The following is a 16,644-nucleotide window of genomic DNA, read 5'->3' as shown; positions in this document are numbered from 1 at the left end:
CGCAAAAAAACGCGATAAGTGGGAAGAACGTCGAGTAAGAGGCCTGATTAATTAGCCCCTATATACTAGGCTTTTATAGATTGTGCTCCTAAAGGTGGCATATTATGCTACTAACAGTGCTCAAAATTTTGCCAAATTATGCAAAAATTATGCCAGAATTCCCAAATTATGCTTCGGATTTCCGAAATTATGCTCACAAAATGACGTAGATTCTATACATAGAGGTGCGCAATAACGACACCAAATTATGATGTTTTTTAAATAAACTGTTGTTGTAAATTTATTTGTGTATATGGCAGTTTATCACGGCCGTCAGCTGTCCAAATTAGCTGCTCGCATCTCTAAACCGTTTGTAAAATGCCTCCAACGACTTAACAATCACAATTGTATAGCTAAAACACGCATTGCAAGAACAAACTACCTAAATTTCATTTATTTCTGTAGAAAGTACACCATATTTACTACATTTTATGAATTTATGCTCCAAAAAGTGCTAAAAATTGCTAATTATGCCGTGGCAGTGCTCATTTCACAAATTATGCTTTTTAGCTCCAATTATGCCAAAAATTATGCTAGCACAATCTATAAAAGCCTACTATAGACCCCTCATAGTTTTACCCCTATAGTTCTAAAGAATAATAAATAATACGATCACAATTTTGTATTTGCTGTGTTATTGAAATGGCTTCACTGTTTTAGGCGTTTATTTTTATATTTCACTGAATTTGTTGGCCATTTTCCATGCCTTAATTTGCGAAATCCGTGACACAGTTACATTAATACTTATTGAATTAATAGCATTGTCGCCGCTTCCTGACAAAATATCATAAATTTGTAAAACAACCACTTTGAGCAACCAATTTGCTCAATTTGCTCTTGAATATTAAGGCAAAGCTTTTAATAGCCTATAAACGTGTCACAGGACCTGATCTACACAGCAACAGCTTGTTTTCGAAGATTTCGGAACGGAAAGTCTCCTTCTAAACAGTTTTTAACTTGTCTAAGGTGAGTTGCGTGCGCCGTCAAACGTTGGCTCGAAGCACTTGAAATTAATGTCGGGTCGATACCCGTATTTTTGGCGATTGCTTTATTCTTAAAACGCGTAATTTAAACTTAGAAATATATATATTAAGGATATATCTAATACGGGAACCTCAGCTGAATAATTATGGCAAAAGAGGATTCATGGAAAGAAGAGACACTAGATTTCGGACTATACTTTTTCTTACAAACTTACTTCAAGTTGATATCTGTTGTACATCGCACGGAGCTAGTACATATGTTGTTTTTTAAGTAAGGACATTGTATGCATACAACAATCTTTTATCGTCATACGAAAGCTGCAAACTAACGAACACACATGGAAATATTTTTGCATAGTGGAGGGAAAATTTGTGTGATAATGATAGTCAATGATAATGCCATAGCGCCTATTCTTCATGAACAGGCACCCATCACGATTAAGCGAAAAATCGAGAAAATTCAGTCCAAAAAGTCCAGTTAAAACGCCAGGCCGCGGCCTTAGGTAAATCGTGCCAAGGTTGTGGAACTGCAACAGAACGATTCAGCTGAAGAGTACGACGGCCATACGATGTTAGGTGTCAACGCTGGCTTCAATGATAGGAAATTCTGCTGAGACGATCTCAGGTTACCAGGTGGTTGGTAACGCTGAAGTAGACGCTGCATAAAGTAACGTAAAAGATTGACAGTTGTCAGTCATAAGAAAAGTAGACCAATAAGAATTCATCGTTTCTTTTGTCCCCACGCTACTATTCTGTATACTTTGCGACAACGAGAATGGTTTGGTCCTGACGGAGTCATGGAGTTGCAAAGAACCAAAGTAAGATCCTTTGTACATGTTTAGTAAAACGCGAAAAGTGTCGATAGGTAGGCCTTTTTCAATTGTGCTATGTAGCTTAATTTTTGGCATAATTTATAGCAATCCGAGCAGAATTTTTAGCTTTTACGGCTTATTTTAACACTGCTAGCACAATCCGGCTTTCTTGACCTTCAGAAAAAGAAAAATTAAAGTAATTTCGTTTCGAATATACTTTTTATTACTTGTTCTGTTTCTAAAACTACTAAACTATTTATCTGTTGGCTCCGCGTTGCCTCGGGTCGGTGTGATGATCAGCGGCCCCGCTCTAAGATCAAAGCTGGCGTCCTCGTCGTCGAGCACTTCCAGTTCCGGCTCAGATACACTCTTTTTTTTATAAGAATAAAGTTTTTCCGACCCAGGCTGAATATTCTTATTTTTCTGCCGATTTTAGGCTGAAAATATTCTTATGAACATTCTTAGAAAATACCGTTTGACATTTCCGTTTTAGCAAGTATTGGGTAATCAATTACAAGTGTTTGGTGTCCAGATCTGTATCGTGTTACATTGTGCACATGTACCATTGCTTTTCGTTGCAGCCTGGCCGTTTTGGCTTTAAACAAAGCATTCCTCACAGAGATAAAGTGACGGAAATGAAAATACCTGATTCTGTTTCAAGTAAAAACTATATTGTTTTCAAAATCTCAGCCTCGGGTTTATTCTTAAAATATTCTTAAAAATTCGCAAATTTCAGCCTCGATATTCTTATAAACTAGATTCTTACAAAAAAAGAGTGTAGTTCAGCAACTGACAATGTCGTACAGAAAGCTTCAATCTCTCGGGAGCGTTTATTAAGTGTAATACGTAAAACATGTGACGACACATTGTTGGATATATATTAAAAACTAACCTGCAGTGTTAACCGGCTTTAGCGGTAAAAGATAATTAAAGTGGCAGGTCGTGGCAGAAAATGCCACGAAATGATATGATATTGCTGAAATGATACGACACATTTTAATTGATTTAAAGGCACTATAAATAAATGTAGACGAACACTTAATGACTGACGACAATAACTAACTCGAATGGATTAGGTCACGCGATACTTTTACTTAAAGCAAAGAGATTTCCGAGACAAACCAAATACCCCAGTGGATGATGCCTCACTGAGCATCAAATTCCAATTTTTTGTGTGTGCAAATTATTATGTGATAATGTGTTCAAATGATAATCCATGAACAGTCATAGACAGCCTGTTTGTCTGAAAAAATCGACTGGTTAAAAGCCTGAACTGCTATTTTCTGCCACTTAATTCATATCATTTCAATTTATATTAATAATTCACGAGTTTGCTCAAGTAGCCCTTGATTAAGGTTAATTTGTATTTTGATTGCACGCTACCCATGATCACTCGTAGTCATGCCTGATGGCGATCTAAAAGGGATGATAGCCAAGATTGAAATATATACCAAACAAACGGTCGTAGTCAGAGTCATTTTTTAGCCATTAGACTACGAGCCCGAGTTTTCTGTGGGAGAATAGTTAACGAGGCGCAGCCATGAATGCTATTGCCATGAATTCGTTGAGTGTTAAACAGTGTATCGCATGCTTTTACGGCACGTTAAGGCAAACTAGACTGCACTAAAGATGTCCGTTTTCACTCTAAATGAACGAAAACGTGCACTGAGGCAAAAGCGAGTCAGCGCTATTTAACAATTAGACTACGAGCACGAGTGTTCTGTGGGCGAATAGGTAACGAGGCGCAGCTGAGTTAGCCTGCGTAGCAGGCGCCTGTGGAGGTTTTTTTAGCGCGTTTTTTTTTATCGCTCATAGATAATGAGGGCGACGGTAGTCTAATTGTTTTAGTAGAAACTCCAGGGGATTATATTTTCTATAAGTAGAAACTCAGCCGTATTCTTACTGATTGGTTCTCCCATTGGGCGCGTTGGGTATAGATGATAGCCAACGAGGCGCGTAGCGCCCAATTGGTTATAACTATCTCATATCCAACAAGCGTAGTAGAATAATTGTTTTATTAAAAAAACTAAAGAATTGCAATATTTGAGCTTCCCGGCTGTTCTCGCACGTTAACGCGTACCAACTACCATATTTGTGGTCATGGTATATGAGCTCATATAGTATTGCCTGTTAAACAATCAAAACTCAAGAATTGGAATATATCTTGCTTTTTTAAAAAAAATCACTGATAGAGCACGATCGCGTGCCCATTGCTTTTTAATGGATAATTATTTTGTCAAATTGTAGGTTTTGGACTGCAATACCCTGGAGTTTCTACTAAAACAATTAGACTTCTTGCCCTCATTGTCTATGAGCGATAGTCAACTCGGCTGCGCCTCGTTAACTACTCGCCCACAGAAAACTCGGGCTTGTAGTCTAATTGTTAGATAGCGTTGACTCGCTTGTGCCTGCAAGGCACGTTTTCGTTCATTTTAAGTGAAAACGGACAATTTTAGTGCAGTCTGGTTTGCCTTAACGAGCCGTAAAACCATGCGATACACTGTTCAACACTTAACGAATTTATGGCAGTTGTATTGTCGGCGCTTCGTGACAGCTGATAAATGAAAAAAAAAACATAAATTGGTAAAACAATAAAGAACTACTGTTAAGTGCTCTGATCAGTCTAATCTAAAAATTAATTTTTGCTCCTGAATATTTATCGATAATTAAGCTAAGATTTTAATGGCTTATAAATAAACGCGTCACAGGGCCTGATCTGCACAGATAAAGGTTGTTTGCGAAGATATTGGAGCTTAAGTCACCTGCTAAACTTAATTTAAGGTAAGTTACGCGGTTAACGTTGGCTCTAAGCACTGGAAATTTATATGTCCGTTAACTATTTCTAGTGAGCGCTAAATACGCCCTTACCAGTTTTCACATACTAACGTACTTTCTTAAAGTTGATTTCCGTTTCGCATCGTACTTAGAAGAGCTAGTGGTTTCGTTTTTTTTTAAGTGAGGACGTTATTTTCATTCAAAAATCTTTAGTCTTAATATTGAAGCTGCCAACTTACGAATACATATGGTAATTTTTTGCATAGGGTAGGGTAAAATTGTGTAATAAAGATAATCGATGATAATGATAACGCCTTTTTATATAGTCAGAACAGGCGCCAATTATAGCCGATAACAGAAGCGTCGTTTAATACAAGCTAAAAAGTTGGTTAAAAAACGAAAAACAGTTCGAGTTATCGGGGTCGAGTGAGTTGCAAAAACCGGAATTCGAGTTATCGTAGCAAATATGACCCAAATTTGGATGGAAACTAAATTTAGTTCGAGTTAGCGGGGTTTTCGAGTTTTCCGAGTTCGAGTTAACCGAGTAAAAATGACTGAAAAGTGGGCTCAAATCCAAGGGAAATGGAAGTTAGTTCGAGTTAGTGGGGTGTACGAGTTAGTCTACTGAAATATAAATACAGACAAAAAATCGAGGAAGTTAAGTTCAAAAAACAAAGCCTAAATGTCAATTGAGATTGTGTTCTTGAGATCTTCGGGTAAATCGTTTGGCGTCATAAGAAAATTCTGTTGATATGATCTCGGGTAACCAGGTGGTTGGTATCGCTGAAGTTAACGCTGCAAAAGCAGCTCAAAAGACTGACAACTGTCAGTCAAAAGAAAAGTAAACCAATAAGAAACCGTCGCTTTTTTGTCCCCGCCCCACCACCCTTGCAATTTCACAATTGTGAGCGCTACGCAGTTTGTGAGAACGAAAACTGGTTTTATTTTGATCAAGCCGGCGAGTTGAAACGAACCAAGGCAAGGGCTTTCGTTTATATTATTGACAATGTTAAACAAGCGGTTTACCTTGCCATGATCGTTATTTCACGGGTGATTTAATATTTTTCACAAATTAAAGGCATTTAAGGGCAAACGTGAGATTTTAGCTCTCTTAACTTCACTTAGTGTAGTAAACTTGAGGCCTGAGTAGAGATAAAATTATGGCTTTTTTGTGTTGGAATAAACTCATAGGAGCACAATCGTATGTGAAAGTCTGAGGAGTTTAGTAGTGCTCATGTCCTTGTCCTTTATACTACTTCTTATAATAATAGCTTTATTTAGCCCGATAATTATTTCTATCAGCAAAACAAGAACTAACGCTAATACCCACCGGTGATTAGCAGTAACTGAAAGATTAAAGATTATTTACAAGATAAAAATATATTAAAAATTGAAATAGCTAAGAAAGAAATACATATTTGAAAAAATCTATACGCTACATTTATGTTCCGGCTTTTTTTCTAAGTCTAGTGAAAGATCTAAATGTTTTCAGAATAGCAAGTCGCTCACGCCGAGTTCTTTTCTGCAGCATATAATATACTGATCAGCCCGTTGCAGATTTTTTTAAACAAATGGATTTCTTTGCTGTCTCTCTAAGGGCCTTACCACGGCGTTCGGATTTCGTATTGCGTGTGTGCGTGCTATTTCTTTTAATAGACAGAAAAAACATTAAAGCAATTAAAAAATGAATGAAAAACATCATATTGTTTCAAAACGATGCGGTAGCTACTATGGCCATTCAATTATAACATGGACGGAATTTCCGACTGCAAGAGCTAGCGATTCTCCTTTTTTCTCCTTCAGGGGTTTTTTATTTAAACAATACTGAATCGATTTTCTTGTTAACCAGTCTTTCGGCTCCTGAGCTGCGTAAACTGACTTGTGTTGGAGATCACGACAGAGTTGAATAAATTTCATCCTTCTCCGATCCAGAAGGAAAACAAAAAACTTATTTCAATCATTTACACTAACGTAGAAATTTTAAAAGCGTTGCAAAGAAAGCTTACAAAAGATGTTTCACCTGAGTTTTTCATTGTGGCGTATAAATTGGGATCTATTTCAATTCTCTTCAATTCTTTTACCTGTAGTCCGCTGAGATGTATGATCACCTGGCAATTATTTATGCATAATCATTTCTTGAAATTGGACTTTGTATTTTTTTTTATTAAATCCGCCGCCGGCGTTTTTATTAGAATATGATTAGTCGCCTAGCGTTTTTTTTTTAATTTTACAAAACTCGACTAACATTTATCGGTACATGTTGTCGTGATATTTCGCTTAAATGTTTTTGTGTATCCTTTTTAATCGAAGTGTTTAGTCTGTTTCCGAGCCTAGTGGCCCATCAGGAAGGAGCTTATCAGGGTTTCCATACCATGAAGCCACTAGGAGTATTCTACTCCCCCTAGGATGGATGGGATTCTAGTCCATCGCAGGGTTACCCCTAAGCAGTAAATTCGCCGGTACCCATTTACACACCCGGGCGGAGACAGGCACTATGAGCGTAACGTGTCTTGTCCAAGAACACAACGCAGTGCCCAGGCCAGTGCTCGAATCCGGACCGCTCGATCCGGTTCCAGTGCGCTAACCATTGTAGGTCAAAACACAACACCTCCTGTTTATTAAACTCGGCAAAAAATACTGCGATGAGTCACTTGAAAGCGCAGAAAATCAGGACAGCAGTCAATTCGTCTGAATGGTAGATTGTAAATTTTGTTACGGTTAAGTGTGGAATTACACCTGTAACTATTTGTTTGTTTTCAAATAAGCAGAGCACCATTTACTTGCTTGTTAAGAAATGGAATTGGAAATGGCGCGAAAATCGTGAATGGATAACACACGCGGTTTTAATCTGGTCCAGGCGTTCAAATAGTTGGAGTTTAGCGCAAAAAACGCGATAAGTGCGAAGAAAGTCGAGTAAGAAGCCTGATTAATTAGCCCTTATATACCCCTTATAGTTTAACACCTAAGATCCAAAGAATAATAAATAATAAGACAACAAATATTGAGACCGACTGAGTCATAAACCGGAGTCAAATTGTAAGATAGAATTCGAATAATCTTTCCTTCAAGCTTTGTGGGTATGGTTCGCTTGCATACACAAAGTGCAGTGTACGTGACGGAATGATTGAAGTGCTCAGAAGTCGACAGAAGTTCCCTGTTGATATTGCACGGATTTATGGCTGATCGATGACCATAAGAGATCGAACTAACGTTTGTAAAGCACCACTTGTTATCTTGTTTATTAGTGAACCGATGCCAGTCTTCAAATATAGAGTTTTCACAGCTCGCGTGGTAGAGCACGAAATTTCTCGTGGGCCAAAAATGTCATGAAAAATGTGGTCATTCATCTGTTCATGTTGCAGTTTGTCAATTGAAAAAGAACGCCTAAGAATTTTACCCTGAGGTATAATGCACATGACACAATTCAAAATTTTGTTGAGAATCAGGTAACGTGAATATCTGCATGAAATCCACTCACTGTAAACGCTTGACTTGTTTTCGCCGACATTTCCACACAAATGAAGCGAACACGGACAAAATTAGCGGAGTATGACGTGGTTTGTTTACGTCATTTAAAGACCAAACCTACGCGCTGTATGATGCTTCTTGAATTCAATAGCATCAGCATTGTGGCCGGTCCCTTGCCGCTCCGAGACAACTGGGAAATTAACAATCAACATTATAATTTGTATAGAAATTACTGACCCATATCCAATTCTCCAAATTAATTTGCTATTGCATATTTATTTATACTTGGGTTATAAAAGCATTGCTTGGACTGCTCTGTTTTATCAGTACAGCTGATTGTTCGCGAAGAGTTCAGAACTGTGAAGTCACCTTCCCAACAGCGATTGAAGGTATGTTGCAGGGATTTCTCTTAGGTACAGTAGAAGGTTATGTCCCATGCCTCAGATTATCCTCCAAACTGGAGCTGATTATATTCGTTTCAGGGGCGGATCCAGGGGGGTGGATTGGGTGGCTAGCCACCCCCCTTGATCCACAACAAAAAAGAAAATGAACACAAAAAATAGAAAATAACGACAATAACACTGGGTAAGGCGAAAAAAAGTGTTGATATTTTTAGCATTTGCACCTTTTTAGCCAGTTTTCTTACTGTTTTCTTTGCATGAATCAAAATTGAACAAAGCGATTTCACAAGCAAAGCATTGACTCACCAAGTCGTCCCCAGGAAACTTTGCCAGGGGCTAAAAATTTCCACGCTCGTAAGTGAACAAAACAACGTATATCTGGTCTTTCGTGTAAGTTCGTAAGTTCAACTTCAAATTTCAATCACTGTTCTTAAGAACTAGAGTTTCTGTCCCAAATATAATTCAATGTTAAACAAGGTAAGTTGAGGAAAGGATAGTTTTGTCAAATTATCAAGAAAAAACAGCGGTTTAATAGCTTAATTGAAAAACATTTGAAAGATGTTTAAAGCTGCTCAGAAATCACGTCTAAGAGGCTTCAACTTTTCAAAATTTTCTGGGGGAGCATACCCCCCGACCCCCCTAGGGACATGGAGTTTGCGACCCATAATAATATTTGGCACAAAATAATTTGGACTCCCACTTTAAAAATTTTGCCTTAAACCCTGATAACCCCTCCCCCCCCCCACCCATAAAAAAGGGGCTTAAACAAGATAGTAAACAAAAAAAATTGTCAGCAGCCACCCCCCTTTGAAAAATCCTGGATCCGCCCCTGCGTTTAAGCAATTTTCATACTTTATTCACTGTACAAATTGGTTAAGAAATGCATCTCGCTGAGTTATTGTCGATTGCTCAAAGATGTCTGTTGCGAACACAAAGCTTAGAAAACGATGGTAAACCTTTTTGATAGTGGCTACTAGGAGACGATGATCATGACATTACAAAACTTTTAAACTCTTGGAGCATAATAGTTTTATAATCCCCGATGCGTGTTTTAAAATGGGTCTTTAAACTTTAAAAGGATTGGAACAATGTAATGAGCCAACCGAATTAAGTGACGCTAGGTTAACTTTAAACAATATACTTAACACTATGAGTCTACTATGCAAAATGGAAAAATGAAATTAGCATAAGTATACATTGCAAACAAAGAGAAAGCCAGACATTCTAGAAGGATTTGCTTAGCTATGACTTTAATTTTCAGATTGTCTCACAATAGTATTTGCGCTAACGATATAAGATGCCAAGCGGAGGTCAACGCAAATACCACAACGCAGTACATACTTTCGATGAGTGTATTCGATGATCCAAAATTCTCTGTTATCATATTCAAATTTAATGGCAATTTACTCGTTCTTATATTTTAGTTATGCGATGTTGATAATTTTCTTGCCTTGCCTATCAGATGTGTTCACATTGGAGTGAAAAAAATAAACTTAAGGCTTGGTACTTGGTTCCATTTAAAAGTTTAATTACCATACATAGCAGACAGAACAGATGGTCAGTCGGTTCCAGAAATTCTGAAACAAGGAATCAAAAACTGCTTATACGAAAATAAGTTTCAAACGGATTTACGTAAAGTAGCTCTTCGACTGATCGATTAATTGATTTTTCATCCAGCTTCTGTTTTAATGACTTTTTTCTTTTGTCATACAACATATTAACCAAAACATTACGTCAGCTCATACATCCTACGTCAACACGTTAACACTTCCTCTGCTATTTCAGACATCCTCTATTGTTGTTAATTATAAGGGCTAGAAGCATAGGTTTGACCAACCTCGTTCCCATGATGGGAGGCGGGGAGAGAGAGACCCTGGGAACGAGGTTGAGGTTTGACCAGCCTTCTATTGTTTTTAGGAACACAGGCGTATCCTGTTCCGAGCTGTAGTGGGCGTCCCTCATTTATAGGAAGTAGTTACTCAAATTACGTCTTCCTGAATTTTCTTGATAAATAACAAGACAGGAACTCGTCCAAACCACTTGGTTGAAAGTGTGAATCGAACAAAATCACATAAGAACCATTAAATGCGGTTCATTTACAGCTTGGAAAATACATTTATGCCTTTCTTTTGTTGTTTAAATGCCATTCTGTTTAATAGTTAGCGCACCTTATAATTCTTGCCCATGTCACACAAAAAGATTAAGATTTAAGATTTCTCGCGATACTGTCCCTTTAAGAAAAAATTGCCATCTGCATTTTAATTATTCTTTTTCGTAGAAGCCGTTAAATCATGCATGCGAGCAGCGCAGTAATCTAGCAACTTATGCAGTTGCAACTACCCTGAAAAATGAATAAGGATTCCACAATACATCACCTTATACGAACTTCGGTAGCCGATTTTCCTTTTTTCCAGTGATCACGATCTTGGTTATAAACTTATGACTTCAATTCTTTTCTACAGATGCTTTTCGCGGTCAGTTTCTTATTGTTTGGAGCATGCGTCGTGTCGAGTAATCCCGTGAAGAATAGCTACCCCATTCAGGTAAATTAAATTTTAAAAGCAAAACATGATTTACTTATTACAGGGCGTTTCCTATGGATAAAAAAACTTCTGCTAAAAGCTTCCCATCAAAGTCTTTGTTTGTAAGAAAAATGATCAGCTATATTTAGATGAATGAAATAAAAAGAAAATTCTAGATTGTGAGCGTAAGGATCAGAACGTCCATTAAGAGTATCTGTCAGTCTATATCTTTTTTATTGACCTGGTGCATATTATTGGACAATGTACTTGAACTATGTCTGTCAGATTGAACTGATATTTAACAATTATAACCACGAGCGCGCGTTGGATATGAGATGGTAGATAGCCAACGAAGCGCATAGCGCCGAGTTGGTTATAACTATCTCATATCCAGCGAGCGAGAGTGGAATAATTGTTTCATTAAAACGCTCAAAGGAGTGAAATATTTGAGCTCCCCGTCTGTTCTCGTTAACGGGTATCGGCTACCGTATTTGTGGACAATTGTATATGAGCTCATACGTAAACCGTTGCCTGTTAACCAATCAAACTCACGAGTTGCAATATAACATTGCTTTTTTTTAATGTTTCTTATTGTCAGGGGACGACAGATCTTGAGTCCCAAGATAACATGGAGTTTCAAGAAGATTCTCTCATTTGGAACGAACGACGTAAGAAATAACTTGAAATAGATAACATATATTTTTTGTATATACGGAGGCTTCTTTATTTTTCATTTCACCTCAAGATAACTTTAAGATGCGATAATACTTCGTTGTTGTAACTGGTCCACGCATCGCAGCCAGAAGTAAAATTACATAAAATCAATATCGTTATTGGAATATAGTTCTTCTGAATCCCCTCCACCTTGTTATGTGCTCAAGGCTTCACTGCCTAGACTTACTGATTATGAGTGAGTGTGCATCATCTTCCTTAAAGACTATGTCGCTTTATCTGTATGCTTGTTTTGGACAGGTTGTTAGACGGACTTTTGAAATACCGTAGAATTCCGGTTATAAGCCCTGGGCTTATACAACTTCGTAAGGGGTTTTGGGTGGGCTTATAAGCGGAGGGGCTTATATCCGGGAGGGCTTATAAGCGGAATAAAAAAAAAATCGTTTCGAAACGAGCCACGGGAGTGTTGATCGAAATACGTTTTTAGGTTAAAAACACATAATAAAACAACATTTAGCCCTGTTCAGTACCGTCATTCAGCAGAGGGGGGCTTATATCCGGGGGGGCTTATAACCGGATGCATTTTTTTGTTTCAAGGTAGATGGGCCTATAACCGGGGGGGCTTATAAGCGGGGGGGCTTATAACCGGAAGTTTACGCTATAGTCCCTAACCTATAGGACGGGAGTTCCACCCTCACACCAGTCAGACATGGGTGCCCCAATAGGGCGCCCACCCATCAGCTGCATGTCTACCTATCGCTATCTATTCTTTATCTAGCGTGTAAAGAAAATCCAAATGAAACTATAAATCCAACGTACGTTTAAATACTAAAAAGACAAATCGCACACCTTTATTTCAGTACTAGGCAAACATTTCAGGATAATCTTTCTTTTCAAAGGTTCTTAATAAACGATCATCTCAAGTTAACTTCGTTACAGTAATTTCAATTTCTTCTTTAAATTTAGGATTTGAAATTTTCGATTTTCCTTCTTTATTTTCACGTTCCTTAATTATTTATTAGTCGCGCGACCTTCTTATTCAAAAGAATATATATGTGTGCTAGCACTTGGAAAAAGTACAGCAATTCCAGTTGAACGTTCAATTATTTTGTTTGATAATTTATTAGGGGCCAGACAGTGCACACACGGTGGTGAGGAGTATGTGAGAGGCACAATACTTAACATAACTGTAGAAGTGTCTGAGGATCAATACCGGTGTGACCGTTGCAAATGTATTAGAGGAAAGTTCCGGAAATGCACGCCGGTTTTGTACTGTGATCAACAGTGCGACGAGTATGAATTTCTTCCTGGTAAATGCTGTCCTGAGTGCAAGCGAGAAGGTAAGTTGTCAATTCACAATTAATTATCTATCAGTCATTTCTCAGACTCATACCCAGTGAAAAAAATACATACATACATACATACATACATACATACATACATACATACATACATACATACATACATACATACATACATACATACATACATACATACATACATACATACATACATACATACATACATACATACATACATACATACATACATACATACATACATACATACATACATACATACATACATACATACAGACAGACAGACAGACAGACAGACAGACAGACAGACAGACATACATACATACAAAAACTTTATTTGAATTCGGATTGTAAATAGCACTATGGTGCTAGTATCTCCGATTGCATACGAACATAGATTGAGGCACGTGGGGAGTCATGCGATGAGACAAAGGGAATAATCTTCATTAATTGTATAATGGATGGGCAGCGCGGTGGACTAAGGGTTAGCGCGCTGGACTCCGGATCGAGCGGTCCAGATTCGAGCCCTGGCCGGGATCACTGTGTCGTGTTCTGACACTTTACACTTATAGCGCTTATCTTCACCCAGGTAAAAAGATTGGTACCGCCGAATTAATGTTGGGGGTATCCCTGCGACGGACTAGCATCCCATCCAGAAGGGAGTGAAAATATTTTTAGTTGCTTAATGCTACAGAAACCGGGATAAGCTCCGGCTCTATGGGCCACTTGTCTCGACGCAGACTTAATTTTTTTTACCATTGTACAATGGAAAGAACATTAATTTTCATGTTCACTGGCCATTGACATTCTTTATTCTCTTTTCTCCATTTTCTCCATATTGACCAACAGGTTGTGGAGACGACAGAGAAGTCGGTGACCAATGGCAGCAGATCAAAAGCTTATCGGGACCAAATAAAGGCATTTGCTCTTTATGTGAATGTGGAGCAGACCGCAAAGAGTATTGTAACGACGATCAATTTGAATGCGTCGATATACCAGGGTGTCAAGAGACAGAAAGGAAGCCGGATTTCTGTTGTCCACAATGCAGTATGTATTAACCAAATATTGAATGCTATATCATTGTTTTAAATCTCCGTAGTACGGAGAGAAATTGACTCCGGATGGAGGGCTCTATCTTCAAGCCCTGGCCGGGATAATAAGGATCATAAGGAGGATCATGAGGTTATGTTCTTGAGCAAAATAGTTTATTCCCTCATGATCATTGCCTCAAGCTCTCCCCACCCAGGAGTATATTTGAGTTCCGACGAAATTTGTGGCTACATCTTACGTACGGCTCCTAAGATTGGAACAATTGATACTAGTAATACGTGACTCACAGGGCCTCGCGAAGCTCCGGTTTTAACCGGTGATTTGTTATTGTTGCCTAGTAACGGGCATGGCCGCGTCACCCTCGTTCCCAGGGTCTACTCCGCTTTGAAGATGGCGGCTCTTTCTGGTTCGTAAAGAGGTATAAAGCGTTGGGAAGCGCAGGCTATTTTCAAAATCATCGACAAATTATTGGATAGTCGCATTTTGGACATTTATTTTAGAGCATTAGAAAAAAAAAGAAGAACGAACGGCAGAAGGATTCGAACCCTTCTGCTTCCCGACATTACCCGAAAAACACACTATCATTCTGGGCCCAGGATAAATCGCTATCCAGTGGATAAATGTTAAAAAAACAAACTGCGATATCCACTGGATAGTCATTTATCCGGTCGATAGCGTTATCCACCCTTTGAAAAACTGGGGCCTGAAGCTCATAGTTAATTTAATTAACGACGTAATAACCTTGGTTTGAAATGGATAAACTCGTTAGACTGATTCTTAGAGGAGCAAGAGGTCGTCATAGTGTGATTTTTGCAGCTCTGAGAGTATAGTAATTATAGAGGTCGAAACGTTCATGTACCAGTAGATTTTATGCTTCAGCGTTTGTTTCCATTTTATAACAAACTGCACCGCTACGAAAGATCACATTTCTCAAACTTCCTTTTCAGAAACATGGGCTAGTTCAACAACAACAACTCAGCCATGGTTTACCATTCAAATAACAACAGAAGAAGCTACTCAATCAACAACGGAAGAAACAACAGAAGGTACACAGGCAACCATTTCCTACAGTGAAGACGAAGAAATTTAACAAAAGGTAAGAAAATTGTTGATTTTAACCGTTTCAGCAAATATATTCACAGCTGCGGTACTTACACGGCTTTAAAAATCTGTCCCACCAAAAGCTGTACAGGACAGCGCCGGCAGTGTCATTGGTTAACCCCTTGTCTTTTTAACCTTGAATATAACTCTTTCGAGAAAGCTTGTGCTACAGAAGCGTTATTGTTTGTTCGAGGTATGTTCACAGGCTGTGTTTCAGCAAAAAGGCAGAAGAAACCATAACCCTTTTTCAGTTATGTACCGCTTGCCTATTGCATATCCCTTTACAAATTCTTTGTTTAGACAGGGAAAATCTAAAACGGCTCGATTACCGAACCTTTCAAGGTAACAGATGCCTATAAAGCTTAGTACTGAAGCCAATGCACTTTCCCCTCCTTGGTCCCTAATACAATGGCACAATGTTACATTCATTAATTAGCGTCATTCCTTTGCAGAACATTTTCTCTGGACGAGATGACGCCAGGTGTGCTATTGTCAAGAATAAAAGCGGGATTTTCATGCGTGCAATAAAAAGTGTGCCTCTTGTATTAGTGTAGTCGCATTTTGCTAGGGGCCTATTAATTAACAGCCCCATTAACCTGACGATGAATAAATAGGTAAAATCATGGGAATAAACGTTGAAACTTGAACGAGAAGCCTTTGTTGTTATCTATCTAATTTATGAATGAATTACAATAGGCCTTATGTATGATAACGTCATATGCTCAAAATTCACCACCAAGCCTTGTTTACGTGAATTATTCTCAACCCCCTGCTGCCTTCAGGCAGTTTTCACCTGGGTATTCTTTTCATCTCTGCTGCTTTGGGAATTCGTTCAAGAAAAAATTTACAAGTTTGCACTTCGAAAGCGAGGCGTGGTGGTGAAACTAGCCAGTCTGATGTAAACATGCATAAGGGCTATTCACCACTATATTGAGGAAACTTCACCAATTTAAATATCTCTGGGCCCTCAAGAGTTCTACTTGGAATTATTGGTGGGGTGTGACGTAACTGGACCTTTCAGACCAAAATGAATGATTTAACATGCCTTACAGTATTACAAACCTGGGACAAGATTCACGAGTCTCACCTCAGTTAAAGTGCATCCTAAGTATTGGTTGTTACGATTTCCCCCCCACCCCCTCCCCCCCCCCAAAAAAAAAAAAAATAAATAAATAAATAAATAAAAAAGTCCGGACATTTCGGTCGGGATGAAAATGGTAAGACTATTTTGGTTTGCCCGAACAGAAAATTTCCAAAATAAACGGAACGTCTTGAAAGGTAGTCAAAAACTTGCAACAGGAATATCCAAACGGAAAATGTGCTTACCATTTGCTTTTATCTACCAGCTCCAGGCCTTTTTAACCGTATACGAGGCACTATAGGAGTGCCCAGAGCCGCATGCCTTTTTAGCCGGCGGGGCCTGGGGCACGAGATACGGGGACTAATTCGATTGGCTAGATTAAAATTTAAAATCTAGTCAATCAGTTTAACCGTTTTAAAAT

The 16,644-nt window shown here is 38.4% G+C and overlaps 1 protein-coding gene across 4 annotated transcripts; it reads left to right on the top strand.

Moving 5' to 3' along the window:
* Window positions 1–1,796: 1,796 nt before the first annotated feature.
* On the top strand, window positions 1,797–15,789 carry LOC144660374 (extracellular matrix organizing protein FRAS1-like). Of its 4 annotated transcripts, none has more exons than XM_078520979.1 (8): window positions 1,797–1,840; window positions 8,410–8,466; window positions 10,941–11,021; window positions 11,599–11,668; window positions 12,800–13,012; window positions 13,841–14,038; window positions 14,989–15,137; window positions 15,595–15,789. In XM_078520979.1, the coding sequence occupies exons 1-7, from the start codon at window positions 1,820–1,822 to the stop codon at window positions 15,129–15,131; spliced, it is 783 nt and encodes a 260-aa protein (XP_078377105.1). In that variant the 5' UTR covers window positions 1,797–1,819; the 3' UTR covers window positions 15,132–15,137; window positions 15,595–15,789. The 4 variants fall into 4 exon arrangements, with proteins under 4 accessions (XP_078377105.1, XP_078377108.1, XP_078377106.1 ...); XM_078520982.1 differs by having other exon boundaries at window positions 1,822–1,840; window positions 8,405–8,466; XM_078520980.1 differs by lacking the exon at window positions 1,797–1,840 and adding an exon at window positions 4,564–4,615 and having other exon boundaries at window positions 8,405–8,466.
* The last annotated feature ends 855 nt before the right edge of the window (window positions 15,790–16,644 follow it).

Source organism: Oculina patagonica, chromosome 7 (assembly GCF_052425735.1).
Source record: "Oculina patagonica isolate OP01 chromosome 7, crgOcupat, whole genome shotgun sequence".
Lineage (NCBI taxonomy): Eukaryota > Metazoa > Cnidaria > Anthozoa > Scleractinia > Oculinidae > Oculina > Oculina patagonica.
Note: the sequence above shows the minus strand (reverse complement) of the source record. Positions and strands in the feature narration are given on the sequence as shown.